Source organism: Brachyistius frenatus, unplaced genomic scaffold (genome assembly GCF_029030835.1).
Source record: "Brachyistius frenatus isolate BFR_SWC_R1_liver_20210118 unplaced genomic scaffold, ASM2903083v1 Contig_5, whole genome shotgun sequence".
Classification (NCBI taxonomy): Eukaryota; Metazoa; Chordata; class Actinopteri; family Embiotocidae; genus Brachyistius; species Brachyistius frenatus.
The window spans coordinates 3,172,313-3,197,648 of record NW_027210604.1 but is presented as its reverse complement, the minus strand read 5'-3'; the positions used below and the strand labels follow the sequence as shown (position 1 = coordinate 3,197,648).

General features: G+C 43.3%; 1 protein-coding gene across 9 annotated transcripts in view; it reads left to right on the top strand.

The window, feature by feature from the left end:
* The first annotated feature begins 540 nt into the window (after nucleotides 1-540).
* The window catches only part of tcf7 (transcription factor 7), a 70,718-nt gene continuing 45,922 nt past the window's right edge, over nucleotides 541-25,336 (top strand). For all 9 annotated transcript variants that reach the window (XM_069717394.1, XM_069717385.1, XM_069717377.1 and 6 more), the window contains exons 1-3: nucleotides 541-749; nucleotides 1,156-1,225; nucleotides 2,748-2,854. In XM_069717394.1, coding sequence (XP_069573495.1) covers nucleotides 567-749; nucleotides 1,156-1,225; nucleotides 2,748-2,854 — 360 coding nt within the window. In that variant the 5' untranslated portion in view covers nucleotides 541-566. The remainder of the gene's footprint in view (nucleotides 750-1,155; nucleotides 1,226-2,747; nucleotides 2,855-25,336) is intronic.

Here is a 25,336-nt window from a genome sequence, read left to right as displayed (position 1 = left end):
CTTTAAAAACACATCATTTTAATCAACAGTCCTGACCTCAACCTTGAAGTTTTTCGGTGTCAGCCGGGGGACCGTGGATGGAGGGAACACGCCCCTGTAAGTCATGAATAATGCTCGTTGAGCTGAGCTCGGGGAGGTGATGTCTCTTTAAGAAGCTCAGCCCTCTGCCGAAACAATCGTACAACCCCCCCCAACAAGTCATCGGACCTGTCAATCATCCGGTCGGCGCCCTTTGATGTCGGAACTCCTCGCCTTGTCTTGGGCTCAAATGAGCTGTTTGCTGTTGTAGGGAAACATTAGTCTTCTACCAAGCAGGCAGCCGGGGGACGCCACATCTCAACTTTTTTTTTACTGTATGTGGTGGAGGTTTCTGCACTTTGGAGGCGCCCCAGACTGAGGAGTTGTGTGTAGTTTTTTTTTTTTTTTTTTTTTTTTTTTTTTAAACAGAGACGTCCCTTGTTTCTCCCTCTTTTATTTATACATTTTTACGTTATTACTTTGTCTTTAAAAAAAAAAAAAAAAAAAAAAAAAAGTGTGTAACATCGTTAAAGGGGTGGAAAGTAGACATGCCTCAGCTCAGCAGCGGCGGCGGGGACGACCTGGGAGCGAATGATGAGATGATATCGTTCAAAGACGAAGGGGAGCAAGAGGAGAAAATCCAGGAGAACGCGTTCACGGAGAGAGACCTGGCCGACCTCAAGTCCTCCCTGGTGAACGAGTCGGAAATAAATCAAAGTCCAAACGCGGCGGTAGGTGCCACGGAGTGTGTGTGAGAGAAGGAAAGAGTGTGTGTGTGTGTGTGTGTGTGTGTGTGTGTGTGTGGAAGCTCGTTTTATTTTTACACGCTGCTGACAAGCGTTGAATGAAACCCAAACGCGCAGTGAATTTTTGTTGTTGTTGTTGCCTGCAGGGCTTACAAAAACTGCCGGGACGAGGGGTGTGGGGTGGGGTGGGGGGGGGGATGGCCGCGTGAGAACTTAAAACACACCATAAAGTAGCTTCGATAAAGTCGATATAAACTCGCTGTCGCGCGCGCGCGAGATGCAAAAAAAAAAAAACGCTGTTATTTGTATTTATTTTTTGTATTTATTTATTTTATTGACTTTATCGGGAGTGTAATCGTGACTCCGTGTGTGTGTTGTCGGTCCCTTCCAGGCGGTCAGACGGGGACAGCAGGGCGAGCAGAGGGGCTTCCCAGACAAACACCGGGAGCATCTCGACGGCGGTAAGAAGGGAGAGGAGGTGGGGGGGGGGGGAATTGCTAAGAAAATACTCACGCACCCGCTCTCGCAATAACTCAGGCTACAAAAAAAAAAAAAAAAAAAAAAAACACCCACCGAGCCAAAGTAAGAAGTATTTTGGTCACGGGGACACGTGCTGCAGCGCTGAGACCCAACTTCAAAGAGTTGTTTTTCAGGTGTACGCTGCAAAAAGATGTCCGACAGCTCTCCGCTCTGTCGCTCAGATGCATCACCAAATTTATAGCTCAACGTAGATTCAAGAAGAGATGGGCTTTAAAAGCTGCAAATAACACGACCCCGAGGGAAAGCTGGAAGCCTTCTTTTTTGGGGGGGGGGGCCTTAAAAACAGCAATTAGTGCTAAATAAATGCTCTTGTGTAATGCAAATCAACTTGTATGAAATCGTTTCACGGTATTGTCTTTGATCCGGTTGGGAAATCTGCCCTGTTCAAGTACATTTTGACTTTTACAGGCTTTTCTTCTGAGTACTTTTTTTTTTTTTTTTGTAGTGTAGGTTTTTGCCAGGCTTTGCCAAAAGAAGGGGGGTTAACCAGGGCCATATTCTGCCTTTCTTTTCTAAAAAGTTTTACCACCCTACCAGAAGAACAGAGACATTTCATTCCCTACACGAAGGCACATTTGGGGAATGTATACATGGCAGCTTTAATTATAGGCATCATTGTCGGCTGCACTCAGTTGTGTAACTCCTTCCAGTTGTTTCTAAAAGGGAAAGAAAAAAAAAAAAAAAAAAACTTCTCGCATAGTTGCCCAAAGCAACAAAAAAAAAAAAAAAATCCTCATTAAATGTGTATTCAGAGTTGATGTATTATTTGAGGGTCTGGAAGACAAAGTGAAACCTTCAGAGGTCAAGAGTGTGTCGCCTCAGTAATTTCATATTACATTATTTCATGTCCTGGCCACGTTAGAAGTTTTTTTAGCCTCAGCAAAGCTCATCAGTGACAAGCGAGGCGAGCGTTTGTCTTTGATACTGAGCAGGTATAACCTTGTTATAGCTCACCCACAGAGTGGCCTCTGCTGCTTAATATGGGTGGTGGTAAGAAATAAGTTATCACATAGGCTATAGGAGTTCACGCCTCTCAGGCTAGGTGACGGTTGAAAAGCTTTTTGTCTCAAGTATTGTAGTCTGTGCTCATACAAGGACATGACATAACCAGAGTACTTTTTTTTTTCATTAGTTGACCTGCTTTGCTTGCACATTTTAGTTTGGATGTCTGGTTTTTCTTTTGTGTTTTGAGCTAAAACTTTTTTTTTTTCCACAGCATTGTGGGAGTAAGTATTAGATTTTATTTTAATCCTCACTTAACAAAGTTTCATCCATAAATGTTGTTATCCCCTGAGCAACTTTTACTTTTATATAGTGCAGTTAGAAAATTAAGCAACCAAAGTTGTCTCTTGTACAAACTGGTATTAGAAATAGTCACATTTGAATAATTTGGAAGTTATTGGGTTTCTAACTCTTGTTTTTATTTTTTATGTCTGACTTCAGTGTCGAAGCAACAAGATGGAGGCATGTACAAGTCGCCGACGTATCCAGGCTACCCGTTCCTGATGCTGCCGGACCCCTATCTCCCCAACAGCTCCGTTTCTCCATCTGTAAGTCCACCTCTGTTTGTCGGTTGTACAGTGCGCCGCTCACTGCTCTTCTCACCAAATGTTTTCTTGTGTCAGGAGCTGAGGACAGCTTCTCTCAGCTCCTCATCTGCCCCATGTTTTGCCTAAGCGCAAGTTATTAGCTACTGTTTGCAGTCCAAACTCTGAGCACGTGTTGTTGAGCTTCAGGAGGGTTAACACGAGTTTTATTTGATGGCCTTTTAGCGGTGTTTTAGTGTTGGTGGTGAAGCTCACTATTGCTCAGAAAGTAGGAAGGATAAGAGAAACCCACTCACATGGTTGGAAAGGTTTTGAGTCTGGTGGCCACTATTTTTTTTGGCTGAAACAAATACATAATCAGTGGCCAGAATTCAATAGCAGCAAATGAGGACATGAGTATGAAGTGCTGGTGATTTTTCTTCTATTTTCTGGAGAAAGGCAGAATAAAGTCGTCTTGTTATTTCTCTATTTTTCTCAACTTCTGATCACTTTTCTGGTGCATGTTGCACTCGCATCAGCTTTAACATCAGTAATGTTTTTACCCTTGTAGATGCAATCAGCGCTCTATGGCCTCAACTATAATCTCTGAAACATTTTCCTAACATTATACAGAATTTTTAATGGCTCTGCTTTCATTTTGAGTGGTGTGAAATAACAGCACATTTCAAATATAGATTTGAGTAAGGGCTTCTTTAGCTATATCAGATCTGTAATGATTACATGACGTACGCATCTGTCCATTAAACCCAAGAAATACGTCTTTCAACCTTTTAAAATCAAAGTAGAAGCAGTTTATTTTAGTGCAGTGGCTGACTCTAGTGGTGATGTGAAGAAAGATGTGAGCTCAGAAGAGGCGAAAAGAGGCTCTGTCAGACTAAAATGACTGTCGTGTCACTGCAAATCAGTCCCAAACTTTACATGTGTTCTGATTTGGCTTTGAACACACACACACACACACACACACACACACACACACACACACACACACACACACACACACACACACACACACACACACACACACACACACACACACACACACACACACACACACTCTCTCTCTCTCACTGCCTTATAAAATAAAGCTGCATTTAAAACAGAGCGAAATGAAATCAAAGTGCATGCAGCCATCGTGAGGCGAAGCAGGAAGAGACCTTGTTTTTGTTTACGCCTTTTCTGAAGTTGGAACATGATTGATGTCGTCATCGCGAAGCGTTTCACGTGACGTCTCCCCAACCTGTTTGTACCCAGCGTGGATGACAAGAGGTTTGTCGCAGCCTTAATGGCAGTTCTGAGGGTTCAACCGCTAAAACAAACATCAGAAAGACTCGTGGAAGGATTTCAAGTATGCAGTATCGCTCATCCAGCCAGACAGCCCAGAAAAAAATCATCAGAAAATCCCTTCAAGTCACCCATAATAACCAATATCCATGGATAGGCTGACTAATTGCACCAAACATGAGCAGTTGTGCCCAATTCATTTTTCACGTGCTGTGTAATCCTGTTGCCTGAATTAACCCCCTGCTCCAGCAGACAAGACGTTGCTAAACAGCACAGATGCCTGCATGTGAGATCACATGTGCCGTGGGCTGATTTAATATGAGGCGCAGTGAATGTAGGAATCTGCTGTATCACAGAATCTGCTTTATGGCCGGAAAATGTGATTATTTTTTATTTTTTTGTCATGACACCTTGAAGTTTCTGGGAGTGTTTTACAACACTGTCAGCGTCTGGGTCAGGACCCAGCGAGAGCCGGTCATGGGACATTTAAACCGGGTTGTTGAGGGGTCAAGAAAGTTGTTAAATATCCCTGTGAAACAATTCCTTTACAATACCTTCATCTTCCTGCTCGTTTTCTTTTCCTTTCTTTTCTTTTCTTTATTAAATTGTCAAGCGCTAGTGTTTAAGAAATGACATTGTGAAAGTTGTTTCTTTGCTCCACCGTAGAATAAAGTTAAATACAATGTTATAAGATGCAGCTTTTAAACCAAAAATAGAGTTTTCTGTTCACATGTTTGGTTTGGCTTTTTATTGCTTTTTCACTTCAGTGACTCATTTGTTCACCCATCACTTTGACTTAAAGCTTTAAGAGTAGCTTTTTTTGTCTGTTTTTTTTGTCTTGGAGAGAAAATCCAAGAAAACAGTAGCTCCATTTGTTTTTGTGGTTTTGCACGGGGGGGAAAAAAAAGTGCATTTGTTTGTGAGAGAAGCACGTGTACGTGCAACAGCATCTCCCAGGAAATCCCATTTTCTCTCTCGGAAACCTACAGTGTGATAGAGACCTGTAATTGAATGGAGTACTACGAGAGCGTGCTCGTTGCTTCCTTAAACATCTTTATTCTCGCCGCTGCGTAACACAGCACATCCGGCGTTGTGTTCGGCAAACATGGTGAGCAAGTGTGATGGTACGTGTCTCCTCTCCTCTTCCTCTCCTCTCCTCTTCATCTCCTCTCCTCTTCCTCTTCCTCTCCCTCTCCTCTCCTCTTCCTCCACTCCTCCAGTGCCAACCGCAAAGTCCTCTCAGATTTTTCTCGTTGAGGGTGGGATTGGAGTAGGGGGGATGGGAGTGTGTGTGTGTGTGTGTGGGGGGGGGGTGGGGGGGTGTATTGGTGGTGGTGGTGGCGATATAAAGAGCACTTTCTTTCCCTGTGTGTCTTCGAGACTCCACACAATGCTCACTTGTTGCTGCTTCCCTTGTAATTAGCCCGCTGGTTGTGAGGCGGTAGCGGCCCATCAGGCCCCGTCTACCTGCCACTTGAAAGGGGTAGTGAGGGGGGGGTGGGGGGGGTGGAAGGGTGGGTTGAAGGGGGGGGGGTGATGATGATTACGGATGGAAGAGATGGATCATAAACTATAGGTCTGGGTGACTGACAGAAGAAGAAAAAAAAAGGTCTGTTTGGCATTTTGCTGGTGTTGTGGTGACACATGTTACAACTCTCGTCTCCGTGTGTGTCCACGTCTCGACTGCTGTTCCGGCCACCATGTCTTCACTCTGAAAGAGTTTCTGGCAGGCTATGTTCAGACTGCCTATCAAAATCGGATTCATGTGCACGACCGATTGCAATCTGACCACACGTAGCAAGTTTGATAACACCTTTTTTTTTTTTTTTTTTGCAAATCTGTTTAGCTCTGACTGCTTTATGTACAACGCGCGAACAGGACGCGCGCTGGTTGGGTGTCACAGCTGGTCTGTCTGGACCACGCTCCTCGCTGGACAGTCGTACCGGCGGTGACGGCTGCATGAAATAGAGCAGAGCAGGGAAGCCTCCACCGTCACTGACGCGGTTTCATTGGTTTTTTTTTTTTATAAAACGGAGATCCGATCCAATCTCTTGCAATATGAAATGCAGACGGTCAGCTAGGGAGATCCAACCGTCAGATCTGGACTGACGGTGTGAACTCGGCCATCGTGTTTGCAATTTAATTAGGTGAAGTCGTCAGTCCAATTTATTTTGAGTAATTATTTAGTTGTTTTTTTTTAAATGTCAGACAATTGTGACGCCTCAAGTTTTTGTGTCTGATGAGCAGCACAAACCTCCAAAGATATTCAACGTAACCAGGATGTAAAAAGTAGCAAATTCTCGTATTCAAGGAGATGAAAGCAGATTTATCCAAAGGGCTTCTGTCAATAGTTAGCTTTGTGGGGCCCTCTGGATCAACTCACAGCTCTCTACCTGCATGGCAGGTGATATTTTATAGACCCAACGACTATTCAGCAAAAACAGAATTTGTAGATTAATTTAAAAAAAAAAAAAAAAAGTGTTAGTTGCAGCCCCAATTCTCTTAATATGTCTTTATGTGCTATTTCTGCATCCAGACAGTGATGCCATCTTCATTTGTTTTGTCAGCATTTACCAGCAAAGTTGAGCAGACAACAACTTCTCAAAACCTTTGTTTGTTCCCATAAACGAGCTTTAAAGTCATTGTGAGAGTATCAGCTGAGTGACTGAGAGTCATAAATTAATTATGATATTTGTCTTGTCTGTGTCCCTCCCTCCCCTCCCCTGGGTAAAGTAGTGCAGTATTTATATGTGCTTATTCATGGCTTCTGACTTCACGGAAAGGAAGTTTGAGTGAAAACCTGTCCAATAATGTACAACTCGGAACAGTCATGGGTCACATTGCATTTCACAGAACAAGAAGGAGGAAAAAAAAAATTCCCAGAGCTGTTGTTGTTCTGAAAGATTAACATAATATTTCCCTGTTTAGCTGAACCAGAATATCTGAAATGGACAAAAAGAACAGATAAATCACATTATTTTGGTATTAATGTTAACATCTCGTGTAGGAAAAAAAAGAGGCTTCTAATCTCTTTTGAGAAGTCTTTTTTTTTTTTTTTACAAAGCGGCTGCACACTGGAGAAGCTGCTGCAGCTTGTATCCCCTTCTTATCCCATTCAGCGCTAATGCTCCTATTACAGCATTTCATGGGACATTTCACTGTTGTTACATTAATGGAGATACCAGTGGCCCTTTTCAGGGGAAAGTGGCCAAAGAAGGAGATTTGTGGGATTCGGAGATATGACTAAACTCCCTCCGCTTGTTGTCTTTGGATAAAGCTTTATCTGGAGTGTGTAAGGCTTATGTGTGTTGTGTTTGCGCGTGTGCATGCGTGCTGATTTAAGTTCATTACACTAAGTCATTTGGTATGTATCTGAGGGTCTGGCATGTAATTTGTGCGTGCGCGCGCGTCTTCATCTGCATGTTTTCTCCACAACTTTGTTGCCTCCGGCTCGTGTTTGTATCAAGGGTTCATGGTGTGTTTTGTGTGCTAATGTTTGCCGTATGGGTGTGTGTGTGTGTGTAGTAGTAGACTGTGTGGATGCGGCATGTGTGTCAGACCTTCAGCTCGCTGTGTGCATAATGCTGTGGATTACCAGCAGACAGTGTTTCTGAAGGGATCATGAGTCTTTGTCGTCTCAGGCAGTGAAACCTCAGCGGAGAGGAGTCAATACGAATAACAGTGTTTGTTTTTTTTTGCTCTACTGCATCCATCCATCTTTCTCCCAACTACCTTTGCTGTTTGCCTTTTCCACTTTTCCCATCTGTTTTCCTGTCCCTGTGCTCCCTTGTGTTCATCATCCGAGCCGGTTTTTAGTCATCTGTCAGCTCCAACTCGGCTTTCTTTGTGTGTTTGTCATATTTTGCGAGATGACTTTATTGTACTTGAAGCTGTGAAAAGGACAGAAATGACAAAGCTCAGGGCAAGCTGACGTGTAGAAAATACATCAACATTTCACCTGTAGGACCTTGTTGTCGGAAAGCTGCCAACCTGCTGCAGCGTTTTGTTGTCGCTGAATCTCAGAACAGCGACAGGGTTTGTGCGGTTGTTTGGTTATCGCAGTGTTGGTAGCTGATGTTGACCAGAGCTTGTGTGGATTAATAGAAAAAGAAATAGAGAAGAGCTGAGAAAAAGTTAGGCCAAAGAACAAAAGCTCTGCAGGATGCAAGATTTCATTTTTTTTTTTTTTAAGGGCTATTGCTATGTTTGTGCAAGTGTGCATTTTTGACTTTTGGTGGACTGCATACAGCCGGATCACTTGAACTAAGGCAAAGTATAATCTTTAAATACGCTTCTCAGCTAAAGTTTACTATTGCATCTGCTGTTTTACGCTATCTTGACTGCTAAAGCTTGTCTGTTTTTTGGTAGCTGGAAACTTTAGTCGCACTTAAAATGGCACTTACTGATAGCACTTTGTAGTTTGGCTTTCTTGAAGAAATTGTATTTTCTTGATTCCTGTTGTTCTGGGTTTTGTACCCTCATGGTTGAAATGCACTTTGTAAGTCGCTTTGGATAAAAGCGTCAGCTAAATTAAATGTAATGTAAATGTAATGTTGTGTTTTGTTTGCACTAACATCATCTTATTTACCATAAGTCTCATTACCATTTTTTTTTAATAAATATCTTTGTGCTCACACCAATGACTAAGAGCAGTGTTTCCCCTTAAATTTCTGATATTAGTGCATATAGGCATGTAGGAGGAGGCACAAAGGTTGTGGGGTTTTCTAAAAGACCAAATTTTAAACAACAATGCAATTTTGTGATCTCGCCACCTGCAACCGACCGAATATGTCAAAGTGGTTAGTCTTTAAAAAAAAAAAAAAAAAGTGCCGAAAACTTGTCTGTATCTTTGCGTAGACCACAGGTAATCACTAAGTCAACAGTTGTCACTTTACTTTCGTGACTCATGCTGCACTTCCTGCAGCTGCTTCAAAATAAAAGCTTGTCAATGTTCTTCCGACTGATGGCTTTTAATGTGAAGCACCACATTAATAACTCCTCTGCTGCCGTGGACTTGAGCTCCGATAGCACGACAAGTGCAAAACAACAGATCAGGAAACCGTGAGGCTTCTTTTTGTTCGAGGGAAGTAACAGCAGAAATAAAGCAGCAGAAGACGTCACGCTGCCTGATTGTTGATGGATGTTTTGGTTGACATTTTGTCTGTGACCTGCCCACTAAAACAAAAACAGGGGATGTACATTTTCTGAAGTGGCCAATGACTCCTACATAAAAAGTGATTGGTGGTTAGTGGTTATATTTTAATAAGCCAAGTATTTACACTAGATTTGAATCAATAACCTTTCAAATGTTTGTTTTTTAAGGAGTTCAGTGTGTTGATTGTTCAGTTTTAAAGAAGCACACTTTTTAGGAAGAAGGTTTACATGAAGAGAAGCTTTAAAAAAATTCAATAATAATAAAAAAAAATAAAAAAAATAAAAAAAATTCCTCTGAAAGTCTGACAAAAGACAGTTAAGCCTCTTAATGCGATTTAAAGTGATGAAGAGAGAGTCGGTCGGCTTGTTGTGTTTGCAGGTTATTATCTGAAAATTGGGAAGCAGTTAAACCAAAAACCTGATATTCAGTTTAATTCACTGTCAGAGAGGCTGTGAGACTCCCTGTGATGTGGAAACTGTGGTCACACAAAGACGTCAGCAGGCTCCGAAGACAACACGCCGCTTCTAAAACACTTTCCCGCTCGGTGTGCCTGGACACTGACTGTAAACGGCTCACTGTATCAACCAGTTTATTTGGGATGACAGTAAATGTTTGATTAAGATGCCGCTTTTGACGGTATGTAGTCAAGTCAGTGGAATTTACAGCCCCGTGTTTTAACAGCTCAGCGTGCGGTGCTGGCGTCTCATTTGGGGGAATTTCCCGCTCTTTCGACATTTCATTTCACAGACCAAAATTGAAAATTGACAGGAAGAGTACATGTTAGGGAAGGCTAGGGGGTGACACGTCGTCATTTCTAAGACTGTAAACACTCGACTGAAGTGTGTGTGTTTTGAAAATTGCAGCCGTCAAAATGTCCCTTCACGGCTTTCTCTCCAAATCAGCCAGATTTACATTTACCCTCTTGTTCTTTTTTTTTTTTTGGTGCCTTCTCTGAAGACAAACTGTAGTTTTTATGTCTTTAGCCTTCAACATGTTTCATAAGCCTCCTCCTCTTCCTTGTATCCATTCAGAAATCAGCTGCTGTTGCTAACGAGCTCTCCTCCCCATCCCCCTTTTCCTCCTCCTTGTATCTCCCAAATAATACGAGGTCGATCCTCCAAGATCAAGGGGATGGCATGTGTGTGTGCAAGTCTCTAGGATCTTGCCACTTCCTTGTTTCCCATTGTATTGCGGTGTTGACAGGGGGGTTGTTCAGCCTTCCCCTAGTCCCTTGGTAAACAATGGCAGCAACACAGGCTGAGGCCTCTCTAATCCCCCCCCCACCCCTTCACTCCCCCTGCTTCACACAGACCCAGCGGCTGGGATGAGCGGTGCTGGGGCCTCCCTGCCTCTGACTGGCTACGATAAGGACCCCGCGCACTCGGATTTAAGAGGCCTAAAAGAAAAGCAGCTTTCACTTGAAGGCAGCAAAAGCTGAGGCTCGGATGGAAAGCGAGCATCTTGTCTTTTTTAGTTTTTTTTTTTTTTTTTTTTTAAGGATCTTTTTCTCCTGCAATATAAATCAACACTTAAGAATGAAGCCCATGTTACTTTCCATCCACGTTGTCCCAAGTTTTTATTAAAGCCACTAATGTAATAGTTGTCAATAAGAAAGAGCACTATGGGATGGAGGAACTGGCAGAGTCTTAATTTGCCATTGTTATGATGCATGTAAGTGAGAGATTACAATTATGTAAAATCTGAGATTATTGAGGGAAATGAGGGTGATGATACGACAGCAAATCTTCATTTCTGCTGCAGCCAAACATGCAAAAATCCCTGTTTTGTGTGTTGATATCATGACAGTTTTTGCATCACTGTATATAACAGCAAAAAACAATAACCAGATATTAGCAGCCAGAGGACTTTTAAACCTTGAAAATGTGCTGCAAAAGTAAGAAAAAACATCTCTTTCTATCTTTTGAAGTGATGAGGGTTCAGGGGTTTTCTGACTTGATGAGTTTAGGATTGGGGATGCAATTCATTATAATTGTCATATTCAATTCACCGGTACATTTTCTTGATCAATTGACAATCTGTTTGGCAAATAAGGTAAACATTTAAAATGACCATCACGATGCAGGGGAACCATGTCCTAGAAACCATCAAGGGCAGCGAATTTTCAAACACCAGATACATTCCTGCTTGAAAAATGAGACTCCTGATGTCAACTCCCAACCAACAATCTTGTGTCAGTGACATAAGACATGAAAAACCAATGCAAAGTCAATACATTCTATTTCTAGAGGAGATGAGTCTTAACTGTGGACTTTATCCTGCAGCGAACCCCCTCGCTGCATCGAAGACCGGAAATATGAGCAAAAGATCAAAATAGATGTGGATGAAGACGGATAACTAGATTTTTAAAGAGGGAGGGTTAGGGAGGCAAAGAGAGCATTATAGAGGGGCGGGGGGTGGGGGGGGGAATTAAAATACAAATGACCATAAGAGCCTCCTCATCGGCCTGCTGGCTTTGAAGTAGCGGGCTGTGAAGGCACCTGAAGAGAAACTGTTCAGAAGACTATTTCAAGAGGCGGAAATGTTGAAAAGAATATCAGAAGAAGAAAAAAAAGCCCCGTTGGATGGCCCCAAGGTGTTTATACCTGTAATTATTCATCCACTTATTTCTTTTCCGGCGCAGAGGGAAGGTGGGGCGGCTGAAATGGTAGAGCAGTAAAAGACAGGTGTTGGCAGAGGAAGTGTGGGTTTGTTTGATTATTATTTTCCTCTTTTTATACATTGGGACTCGTTAATGCGGGGAAAACACCTCGATTGTTTCTCTCTCTCAATTATTTACATAAACCATTTGAATTAACTCTGACACGTTGCTGCAGTTCGTATGAAACATAAATGAGAACAAAAGGCCTTTATAGTTAGTAACCTCATGTGGTGTTGTCAGTTGTAGTGTGTCTCTAAATTAAGACCACATTTCACATAATTCCTCCCACGCTTCCTGTCACCCAGGAGGATGCCAGAGGTCAAACATGTTGAAGAAGCATGGCTTTCACTGCTGCCGTCGTCAGCCACTGGAACAAACTGTAAAAAAAAAAAAAAAAAAAAAAAAAAAAAAAAAAAAAAAAAAAAAAAAAAAAAAAAAAAAAAAAAAAAAAAAAAAAAAAAAAAAAAAAAAAAAAAAAAAAAAAAAAAAAAAAAAAAAAAAAAAAAAAAAAAAAAAAAAAAAAAAAAAAAAAAAAAAAAAAAAAAAAAAAAAAAAAAAAAAAAAAAAAAAAAAAAAAAAAAAAAAAAAAAAAAAAAAAAAAAAAAAAAAAAAAAAAAAAAAAAAAAAAAAAAAAAAAAAAAAAAAAAAAAAAAAAGCTTCAGATTCATTTGGTGCTGTAAAATAATCTCCGCCTGTGCCGTGAAGCAGCACGGCGGACGAACTCGGATCTGGTGTTTCGGAGCAAAATTCAGACTTTGAGTTTCAAATAATTCCTTAATCATCAATATCATTTTATTTTTTTTATTTTTTTTTTAAACTAATTTTCCATTTCTCAAACAAAAAGGATTTGTTGCTTTACGTCACAACAAGAGGAGGATGTGTGTGGTGGCTTCCAGTCCTGAGTTTGTCAGGTGTCTGTTGTTGCTGGTAGGCGTGCGTACGAGTTATCTTCTGCCGGGATCAACGATGCTGCAGAGAGAGGACAAGTGACGTGTTGAGTCACCCTTTCCCATGTCAAGTCTGTTGGTTGTTTGAAAGTGTGAGCGTGATAACGAAGGGAAGAGAGATTACAGTTAAGCACTGGGATGAATTTCAAATCTTCCTTTCTACTCTTGATCTGAGCAACAGGCAGGTTCAGTTGAGTAAAGAAGAAATATGGCCACATTTTAGCAAGAGAGACAGAAAACAAAGACACGTGACGGGCGGTTACGTTTCGAAAGGCAGCTCTTTGTTCAGGCCCGCTGTTTGTCTGGGAGGTCTTCATGGTGTGTGTGTGTGTGTGTGTGTGTGTGTGTGTGTGATGTTGCACCCAGGTGAGTCATTGGCCCGTGGAGCGAAACCATCCAAAGTTTCTCCTGCGCCGTCGTTTGCAGAGTGAGCTGTCCAGACCTCCCAGATGTGTGTTCTCAGCCTGTAGTTAATCAATGACAGCGCGATATCTCTGAAACACCAGCAGACATCAAAAATAGTCCCACACATCCAGTCATTCATGCTGCATTCGCGGTTTGTTGGTCATTTGAAAATGTGAAAACATCTGGAGCTCCATTAAATCCCTCCGGTACCTTCGAGTTCTGTATTGGAATTAGTTAGTTCTTCTTCTTCTTCTTCTTCAAAAAGTGTAATTAAGCTTTGCAAAGGGTAGTGGTGTCGAAAAGAAATGTACTCACTGGACAAAGTTATAGTTGTAATGGCTCACGATCGACTAATTTTACTGTGTCCAGCAAAGAATAAAGGTTATTGAATGTAGAGTTTGCACATCTATACCAAGCAAACTGAAGGCGGATACAATTTGATTTGATTTGCTTAAGCAGCGTTCAATATAACACATAAAGACAACTTTGTTAAAGAATTACAAAATTCAGTACATGACTGTTTAAAAAGGGAAGATTTAAATTTCAGTAAAGTTTGGTTTCGATCCAGATAACATGACGTTGGTGATCACAATCAGGGAAACCTAATTGCTACACATCAGTCGGTAGTAAGTGATTAGTGGTCCGTCACTGTTTTTTTTGGTGTTTTTTTTCATGTTTTAAATGTTTCGCACCTCCCTGCGATGAGCCCGTCTTCGTTTCGTTTAGCGGGGCCATTATAAAAGGGCTCAAGTACACGCAGACCCACATCACAAAGCTTGAGGGTTAGCGGGCTCCGCTCGCGACCAGTCAACGGGCTGAATCCCTCCTCCGTCCTCGGTGAGTGAGGAGTTTCAAAGTACATCGTCGAAACAAACACAAGCAGCTAACTGCCTTTCAGCCTGTGTACAGCACGCTAGACGACACCTAAAGTGGGGATAATGGGGAGATTGTGGGTTCGCTTCATGTCATTTTCATCATCTGCTCAAGTCGGGAGAAAGGTCGGTCCGCGGTCAGAGCTGGCGTGTCGACTGTGCCGGGACGTACCAGGAAGACTAAATGGATGTTTATTTTAGGGCTGCAGATAACAATTATTTGTATTATCATTTATTCAGTCGGTTGGTTGCTGGATGAATCAATTAGCCGTTTGGTCTTTAAAATGTCAGAGAATGATGAAACATGTTGACCAGTGATTCCCAAAGCTGTTTCCCCAAGTAGTAGTTGTGGTTGTTGTTGTTGTTGTTGTTGTAGTAGTAGGAAAACAAGTGATATTCAGGCAATTAACACTTCACTCTGAGTTTCACTGTGTGTCAGAGATACTTTTTTTTTTTTTTTTTTTAAATCACATGACCTCGGCTTTAGTCTTGTTTCATTTCCTCTTTATTACTATCAATAATCCGTCAGTTTCACAAAGCAGTCATCTCTAGATTAGTGTTAAAATCCCAAAGGAGTAGCAGGCTCACACACACACACACACACATAGAAAGAGGCATAATTTAAATATGCACTACAAAATCCACAAATCTACACTGACATAAAAAAAAATAAAAGTTAAGTTTGTGAAATTACTTTAAATAGCCAGGATAAACAGCCAGGATAAACTATAAAACTTTGGTCAGGGGGGCCACGTCCCTGCTTGTACATCCAGCAAATACATCTGACTTGCATTATACAAAGCTGCACAGAGAAAAGTTAAGAAAGGATTAAAGAAACTTCAGCTAGAAATTCCCTTTCAGAGTTGTCTTGATCAAACTAGAAAATATTTGCCTCCTGAAACAAAAGCAGAACATATGTAGTGTAGGTGGTAGTCAGTTTCCTGCACTCATGTTGACTTGAAGATTTTACAATCCCGCCGCCTCGGCCACACGCGGCGTGTTCGCCTCGGTGCCGCCGCCTCCACCGTTTTGCAGAGTCGGCGTGACGACCATATGGGATCATACATGACAATTTGCCATGTGCTCTCCCTCTTTCATCTGTCCCCTATAAGGAAATTTACAACCTGTTGACGCTCCCTTACTGAGAGATGGAGGTGTGTGGGTGTGGGTGTGGGGGCGGGTGTGTGTGTGTGTGTGTGTGTGTGTGTGTGTGTGTGTGTGTGTGTGTGTGTGTGTGTGTGTGTGTGTGTGTGTGTGTGTGTGTGTGTGTGTGTGTGTGTGTGTGTGTTTTTCCAGAATGAGGGAAACAAACATCACATCTTGCTTCGAGTGTGGATCTGGTTCAGGCCGCTTTGATTCTTCCATCTGCATGTGTGTTGTTTCAGTTTGTGGGTATTTCTTCTCGTTTCTTGATCATTCCTGCACCGATTACTCACCTCCTTCCAGTGTCTTCTCTTTAGGAGGTCGAGAGTACACTAAGAATTTCTAACCAGTTTTATTTCCTCACTCTGACTCGCTTTTAATGTCTGGGAGAACAAAGAGATTCGCTGTTTCCCAGAACCCGAGTTGCTACATTCACACCGCCAGTTTAAAATATAAAGATACACTTTTGAGTCTAAAAGAAAGCAGCAAAAACTCTCATTTCAGAAACTGCAACCAGTAGAAATAATGACTGAATAAGTAATCTATCAATATAATTACAAATCATGTTCTGCTGATCGGTGAATTGATTAATGGAGTAATGGTTGCAGCTCCGCAAATATTCTTACTTCCTAATCTACTTAAAAAAGTACTCTTATTGAAGTGGAAGTAAAGCATACTGTGAAGTACAGTTTGTCAATATTGGGTTGGGGGCACCACATTGGGCCTCTTAACGTTCAGGAGGGGTCGTGGCCGAAGTTTTAGTTTGATATGTTGATGTTTAAATGTTTTTTTTGCAAATGACATTTTTTAGAGTCAAAAACTAAAGTATCAAAGTTTGCCTGGGTATTTTTTTTAAAATGTTTTTGTCTGAATCCGTTAAGCCGATCAATCAAAGTCCAACATTTTGAATTGATCAGCCTCACGGTAATTAAAGGAATAGCGCACGTGTTCGCCTTCTGAATGAGAACCCCAGCTCACGATGCAGACTGACTCTTTACGTCTCAACATCGTCAGCGATCTCAGCGACGGGTGTTATTATCTTGATCGCCGACACGCAAACGGACGCACGAATTAATCAATAGATCGAGTTTCGACAGTCGGGGCTTTTCTCGGTGCGTCAACGTCCGCAGGCGTTGTGTTGATGTTAGTAATTGATAATGTCCCATAATGGCTTTTCCCTCCTCCACTCGTTTCGCCCTCCAAACCTCCCAGCCTCCGCGGCTGACCTTTATCGCCACTTTTAATGTGCACTTTATTAAAAATAGTGTTGGTTAAAAATAGTCGACTAAATGAAACTCAAACCCCATCCTCCTCCTCCGCCCCTCTCCAGCCCGTGCCCGTGGCTCTGCCCAGACCAGCTGGAGCCTCCACGGCCGCATGAAGCGGCCCAGCACACATGGCTGTGATCTCAAAAACACACACACACGCACACACGCACACACATATGCACACACAGAAGCAAGAGTCTAATCCTCCCTCATACGATACCCCGTCTGCTGTGGAAAGGAAGCAGCCACCACCTTCATATGCTATTCTTATGTATATGTATAGACACACACACGCGCGCGCGCACACACGCGCACTAAAATCCACCCCACCACTAATACCGGGTGAGCACACATTTACAACGCGGAGAAACGTACTCGTGTGCAGTTTAAGAGCTCCTCGTAGTTTAGACTGTTATCTTCACTTCCTTCTTCCTTATCTGCGCTGACACACTAACTTACATCACGCAGACACACAACGCCGCAGCAGTTGAAAACAGCACAGCGTGTTGTTTTGAAAACGAGAGCCGACTATTTACCGGGCAGGGACAAGAAATGCTGTTTTGTTTCTTCTTGCCTCTCCGGTCCGCTCGCTGCATTAACACAAAGTCGGCGTCGCCACTGTCATTCAGCAGCGAGCTTGGCAATTAGCCCTGTCGTCACGTCTAGCCCCATTTTAGCTATCAACGACTAAAGAAACAAAACCTACCAGCTGCCCGCTGCTAGCTCGCAGCTGAAATGTAAATGAGATGTAAAGTCACCGGGATCCATTTTAGTTTTTTCTCTCTCTCAGATTCAAGGGAAAACCAACGCCACAAACCGTCAGCCCGTGCGCCAAGCTAATATATTTCGAACCGGTCTTGAACCCTCCGTCCAACTCAAACCACGTACATGATTTGCGTGTTGCTGCAGTAACCGGAGGCTTCTCTTTGCCTAAGCTGCCAAACTAGCATCCACTGATAGCGTCGTGAGGTGTTTGGGGAACACGTGTAAATCGTAGCGTCCGGCGATAAGTTGCACGCAGCCTATTTAGGGGACGTCTGTGGATTCTACAGACAACAACCTGGGTTACGTTTTGAGCCCTCTAAACGGCAAAAAAAACCTAAAGATTTGTACCGTAGTGTGTGTGATGTAATTTTGTTTTCAAAAGAATTATTTAGGAACCGATATCAAAAACCTTTGAACGATACCCAGACATATAGTTATCTCGGTTTGTAACGCCTGGCTGAAGCGGATATTGTTAGCTCTCGTGCTACCTAAATATAAAAACATATCGCCCCTCCTTCTTCCCCAGTTTTTACAAATATTCCCGCTTGCCTTGGTGCCAATTGTCTGTCTGGGTTTTGTTTCCTACTTCTCTGAAAGCCACCCCCTCCAACGTACAAGCAGTCGGGAGAAGCTTGCCTATGTCGGGCATGTCATGAATAGTTTGAAGTAGTTACAATCATGGTAAAAATGACCTCGTTGTTAACGAGTAGGAGCAAAATATCAAATCTCTTCCGTCTGTGTGAGCTCAAATGTTCTGATGCAGAGTCCATCTGGTGAAGTCATTTTTTTTTTTTTTTTTTTTTTAGGCCCGAAAAGGGAGGAATTCCCTCTTCAACAGGTTTCCTCAAAAGGAGCGCAGCCTTGCGTCAAAATGATTTCCTACCTTTGTTTTCGCCCTGTTTTGCAAAATATGTAGACACCCATCCCCACATTTTGTGGTCATGGCAACCTTGTTCTGTTGGTCTTCAGAGAGAAAACCCATCAGGCCTTTTTAAGAGATGCAACACTGACGCACATACACAGATTGACACGGTATGAGGACATCATTTTCCCACAGGCCTTCCTCTTGTGGGGGGTGGGGGGGGGGAATGAAATGTAGAGAGTGTCTATTGGGCTTCTAATAATCGCGTCATGATCTCAGAGTCGATGTGGAAAAGGGAGGAGGAACGGGAGGCAGTCTGGAGGAAACGAGGAGATGTTTCAAGAGGAAAGGATGGGCTGAAAGGAGGAGAAAAGGAGGCACGAGGAGAAGTGAAATGCGAAAAAGAGGGCAACAAAAATGAAAACAAAGAAGCTGTCATGACAACAAAGTTGATGTCACTGACAGATTAGTAAGTTTCAGGAAGTGACGGAGCTCATAAAGCATTTTTATTCAGTGTTGTGAGTGCATGTAGGTGTTGCAGTAAATCGTCTTGTGCGAACTTTTTTCACGGCCAAACAAAAAGTAGAGCAACTGTGATATGCACTGCGCTGTGGTCGACGCAGCGTTTGTGTGTGTGTGTGTGTGTGTGTGTGTGTGTGTGTGTGTGTGTGTGTGTGTGTGTGTGTGTGTGTGTGTGTGTGTGTGTGTGTGTGTGTGAGAGAGAGAGAGAGAGAGACGATGTGTGGGCGTGCGTGACGGTGTAGGTGTTGCACATAGTACAGGACATGTATGTGGGAAACACTGTAAGCACACCAGGGATAGATGAAAGGGAAGAGGTGGGTGGGCAGGAAGTGAACAACAAAAGAAACACATCATCTGATTTATCAGATGACTACAGATCGGGTCGGCCAGAGTGAGGATGGAGAAAGAGGAGAGAGGGGTTGCTGAGGAGTCTCGAGAGGAGTGGAAAAGGGGGGCGAGTGAGGGCGAGTGAGGGCGAGTGAGAGCGAGCGAGTGAGAGCGAGTGAGAGAGTGTACAATGAAGGAGGAAGATAGCTGCAGTAGCGGAAGGGAGTTAGCAGTAAACAATGAGAAGCTGGTAACCGCGCTGTGCACCTGGTAAAAACAAAACCGCAGCCCCAGTTGAAACAGACTCTGACACCTTAAGAACACCTTTAACTGTTTCACCACCGCACTCAAGGAAAAGGAACACAAATCCAGGCTCCTCTGAGTCTTGAAAGCCAAGTTAAACAATAGGAAGTGGAGGAGTTTGAAGAAACAAAAGCGAGCAGCAGAGTGTGTTCACAGCTGAAATGTTCAACAATCCTTTTCACTGTTGGTCTCAAACACCAAAATGATGACTTCTGACTCCCTTTCAGAGCCTAAATTAGATTCTTCTGCGCCCGATAGAGTCGATTTGTGGTTCTTACTTTTTCTACTTTGATGAAACATACATTTTAAGTGTTTCAAAAGTGTCCTCGTGAGGCTGAAATCATAATTGCTGTGCTCTGGTTTTAGTTCTTGGACAAGCAAGTTTAGTGTGTGTTTTGCACGATGAAATATACTAAAATACCATCAAGCTGTGTGTGTGGGGGTGTGTGCGTGCGTGCGTGTGTGCGTGCGTGTGTGGGTGTGTGTGTGGGGGGGGGTGTGCGTGTGTGCGTGCGTGCGTGTGTGGGTGTGCATAATGTCCGTTTTGACATTCAGTTTCAATTTGAAAGAAATATCTACAACACCCATGTTGATCAAATCTAACACTTTTTTATTCTATATAGAGGAAGAGTTGTACACCGTTTCCTGTTGTCCCTCTGGGGTTTTAGAAAAATTGGGGGAAAGTACAGTATGATAAAACAATAAATAGTAGTTTATAATCAAGAACCATGCAAAAAAATCAATCCAGATATTAAAATCTGAGTTTGGAAAGGCGTCAGATTTTGGAAAGTAAATCCAGTCTTCCAGCTCTTGTTTATTGTATTTGGCCAAAAGAACTCTGACGCACAAATCTCTAAAGTAGTCAAAATTAAGTTATTGATGAAGAAACAAACAATAAATATGACGCTTGGATGGAAAATGACTTGTTTTGATGAAACCACACATCCATCATGACGCTGTCATTCTGTTTCGAATAGTCACCAACGATTCGTTTTGTTGGAAACTGTCTATTTCGACAGACAGACAGACGTGGAGTCAGTCAGACCGACCGTCTCCATCCGTGATGTTTTTATGGTCCCCTCGCCGAATCATCCACCAGACAGAAGCAGATTTACAGCAGGCACAGGCACAGTCAGCCCATTGTCAGGACCCCAGAGGGGCTCGTTGGCTCCCCGACGGAGCTGCGGAGCGAGGTGACCCGCGTCCCTTCCCGATTCTCCGTCTGTCTCTCATTCGTTCTTCTGCTCTTCAACTCTCTCTCTCTCTCTCTCTCTCTCTTGATTTCTCCTCTGTTCTTCTTTTGGTTTCTTTTTTTTTTTTTTTTTTTTTTTTTTTAAAGGGTCCTGCGGTCTTAATGCTGCCAATTTAAGACAGCCATAACTCTGACACTGTCTCAAACGAACAGCGCCGCTTGAGTGCCGTCCAGGCTCCAGCTGATCCCCCGCAGAGTCCCATTAATCCCATGCCAGTTCAGGGAATACTGGTTTCAATTAAGCATCCATTAGCAAAGCATCAAGTCAGTGGTATGTTGTTTTGATTAGAGGAAGCAAAGACGAGGACTGTTGATTTAATTTTTCGACGTTTCTGTTTTTTTTCTTTTATGAAGGGAGAGAAAGTCCCTCAGGCCCCTTAGAGAAACTTGGCTGCCACTTAGTTGGTTTATTAGTGTGAGAAATAATAACTTTGTTGACCATTTGAAGGTCATTAAAACAGAATTTTGCCACTTATAGGAGAATGGATTATTCTGTTTTCCAATGTTACAACTGGAAACTCGGTTGTTGCTTTAAAAACCTGATGGACAGACGAAAGACTATTGCAAATACATGAATGAACGAATGAAGTCCAATTAAAGAATAGTATTGTAAAACTATAACACATGAGCATAGATTCACATACGAGTGAAGAGGTATATGCATATTTACATACACATTTGCAGTTAAATAAAGAAGTGTTATTATATTAAACTGAGAAACCCATCACTCCCCATCCTCCCCACACTTTGTGCAGACTCAAGGTTACCCAGCATCTAAGGAGCTCAGGCAGTTATTTTGTAGTGATTATATCCGCCCCAATAACGGTTGTTTTACTGTACAATTAAAAAAAAAAAAATGATGGTCATGTCCTTTAATCTGTTGGCTTTGAATGTCTTGTTTTCTGTAGTGATCTGTAGCTTTTTAGGACGAACCCCCTTCAGGCAGGCGGGCCGAATGCAGGCGAGATACTGTTGATACTGTATAACGTATAACTTGCATATAACAATCTTTTTTTTTTTTTTTTTTTTTGTGAGTCGGTAGAGCTAAAGAGTGCATTTAAGTTTCATTTAAAGAGCAGAACTTCAAATTTACAGCTGCAATCAAACAGCAGTGAGGGCAACGTTTTGGCAATACAAGGCTGATGTCTGATGTGCACGTCGGTCTCACTCTGTGTGTGCAAGTGCAGCTCGCTGTGTGTGTGTGTGTGTGTGTGTGTGTGTGTGCCTGCCTATGTTTGTTGTGTACAGTTAAGCGAGGTTAAGCCTGTTGTGGTTTACCATGGAAAATAAAGGCCTCAACTCTCATTGTCACCTGAACAACACACACACACACACACACACACACACACACACACACACACACACACACACACACACACACACACACACACACACACACACACACACGCACACACACACACACAGAGCTCCTCCCTAACTGCGTGCTGCTCTTGGTGGTGGAAAATTTTATAGGTTCACTTGCTCAACTGCATCTCCTTTTTTCCTATTGCCACTTAAAAAGGAGAGGATCTACAAAAGCATCTGAGCCTACAATGGAAAATCATTTATAACAGAAAAAAAGATAAGAACAAACAATACAGTTGTATAAAGCGACGTGGTTTAAATATATCAGTAGAAAAACTACCATTCAAGCTTCCACCAGCATTAACAAACCCTTTTACGTGGGGGTGGGGGGAACGTGCAATTGAAGATGCATAATTATTATGTAGCGCTCTCCTGAACTCACAAATCAGGCAACAAAGGTGGAAGAAACTCAAAATATCCCAAATGAGTGCAATCGTCACCTGTCGTCATGGAAAGATAGCGCATAAAGAGGTCGCGTTTCCCAGGTGTTAAAAGAGTTGCGTGAAAGAACAGATTAGCGTTTGAGCATAGCAAGAAGCCTCAGACGTGAAAAAAAAACAAAACAAACAACCCCTCTTTGCACGACATGAAATTATCCTAAAACATGTTGGCTCAGGATGAGGTGCTCCGTCATGAACCGGTCGTGGAAAAATCGCAGAGTTTGATCAGTGGAAGTAATTGGTTGAAAGCCTGTTCGTGCTTCGCAGCAGCATCACATGCAGTAGCTGGAGGGAGGAGAGGAGGGAAGGAGTCCAGGATGGGAGCAGCGATCTCTGGTTTGGCCTCAGTCGAGCTGCTGGGTTTTTCCTTTTTTTTTTCTTTTTCTTTTTTTTCTTTTTTAGGGTTTCCCACCATGTTTCTTTTGGCCTGAGATTAAACAAGTGAGGGAGATAGGAAGGGACTCTAAGACTGAAAAACAGATAAATACATAGAGATGGAGATCACAGGACTAAAGATGTAGTGATGAGATGCAGACAGAGCTCCTTTTATTGGTAACGTTGTACCTGTACTTGATCAATAATGCACACTTGTCGTGCAGACCAATTTGCTTACTTATTGGTAATTGACTCTGAAGTTTAGGTTCATGCGTCCTGCACTTTGAAATAAGTTTATTGGCCTCGAATAGAAAGAAAGCAGCTTGTTGACTTATTGCACCTTTTAACAAAGACAGCTCGGCAGCTCCTCCAATCGTCTCGAGTAGCACAGAGTGGACGTTCTCAACGATCCCACCTTAAGGCCCACGGAGGTGCAGCTGCCCTCACGACCTTTCGGCCGTATCAAATCACGAGGCAAGCTTTCCCACGGCAGCTGCGGAAGAAGCCTCGCAGGAATCGTGATCCCCGTTGGGTTCTCCGCACTCTGGATGGTCAGATGACCTTATTTTTGTACATTTTAAGAAATGTCGTCAACTTCTGGCGATCGCTTTTGCCCCCAAAATAGGACCGCCGCCGTTTTCCCACCGACGTCTCCGGGTCCACATGTGATTAAATCACGGAAGAGCGGAGCTCGCTGAGAGTCGTCCGTGCCGTGCGCCGTGTGTTGTGCGGAGACTATCGGCTCCATCGTAGGGCGGTTGAAGGCCTGGAGGCGAAGCGAGCCATGAGGGCTGCTGATGGTTAGCCGCTTGGCTCGGGCGGACCGGCGCTGAGAGAGGAGAGGCCCGGGAACAATTATGGCTTAGTAGGAGTAACGGAGCTGAGCCAGGCAGCTGTTGGTTGCTCTCTGAATGTGCGCTGTGTGTGCGTGTGTGTGTGTGTGTGTGTGTGTGTGTGTGTGTGTGTGTGTGTGTGTGTGTGTGTGTGTGTGTGTGTGTGTGTGTGTGTGTGTGTTCAAGGGGGCGTCGGGAGGGAGCGATGCTCTCATACGCAACCACATATTTACATTACAAATCACGACTAAACAATTCAGCCGACCACAGACGCAAACATCAGACGTTTTCATAGACAGCACGGATGGATAAGAGCGATGGAGGGATGGGCGGAAGAATGCGGTGACGAAGGCACAAAAACAAGAAGGGAGGGTTTCACGGACGGACGAGTGACAAGAATAAAGTGGCTGACCATTAAAGGATTACGCCAGTGTTTTAGCACGTTTAGCGTTTCTGAACGCAGACGACACGGTTTTGATGTCGTCGCCATTCATTTCTCTACGATGTGAAAATCAATTGGCAGAATCTGAAGCTTCTATCAGTTTACAAAGATTGTTGCAGACTCACTCTCTGTCCGTCAAGTAATCGACTAATCCGTTAGGTTTTGTCGTTATCGTTGCAGCGCGGTGCGGTGTAATGAAAATGTTGTGTTCCCCATGGTGGGTTAGTAAAATAGGTGGCGACCAATGGCTGTTTGTAGCATACGAGATACATACGAGAACTGTCCCGAGGGTTTCCACTGTAAGGTGTGTCGAATGAACCCTTACAACGAGGAGCACGGGAAGAGGAGGGAAAAAGAAAACCGTGCAGGAGTGAACAGATGACCGGAGCTGGTTTGAAGGCAGAGGTCCTGAAGTAGAGCCAGTCACTTTATTTTGGGGTGATAATTACACGCTGTGGTGTACGGCAACATGTTATTTGTACAGATGATCGATAGCACAATATCAACCCCGGCCCTGTTAGGCAGCCGGGCAGCTTGGCAGGCGCTCTGTAAAACACAGGCCAGCCATGCCCTCGCGGGGACCCTCACACACACACACACACACACACACACACACACACACACACACACACACACACACACACACACACACACACACACACACACACACACACACACGTAGACCAAAATGCACACAAACACACACACACATGCTGACTTTCCTTTTAAAATGATGGGAGCACACATACCGAAACATGAAAGTCCAAAAAAAAAAAAAAAAAATGGATGCACATATGGCACAAACACATAAATGCGCGGACACATTGCACACAAAAAACACGGCAGAGAGAACACTGCGCCCCAGAGATGGCGAGTGGTGACAGGCGGTCTCTGTGATGCTGCTGCACAGCGAGGCCCCCTAGGCCTGTGCATGCAGCTCTGCGGTGAAACGTACCAGCGCTGGCTCTCGCAGGGTTTTGGACAAGCTCCACGTGCGGTCAGCTGGATGGTAGCGCCCTCGCTTCGGTCTCCCAACAAACCCAGATGACTCCCTTGGAGCGGGGCTATATGTTGAAATCCGCAACACTGTTCTTTTGGCCACAAACCGAGAGAAAACTTTTCTCTTGTTTCGCCTGACAGTTCAAAACATTATATTCAAATGGAAGAACCAGTTTGTGGTCACAGAGGGTTGCCGAGTGGCTCCGAGGTGTCACTCGTTTTATCTCATTTAAAGAGACGTCGCAACGGAGCTCCACTGGTAACTTTGTG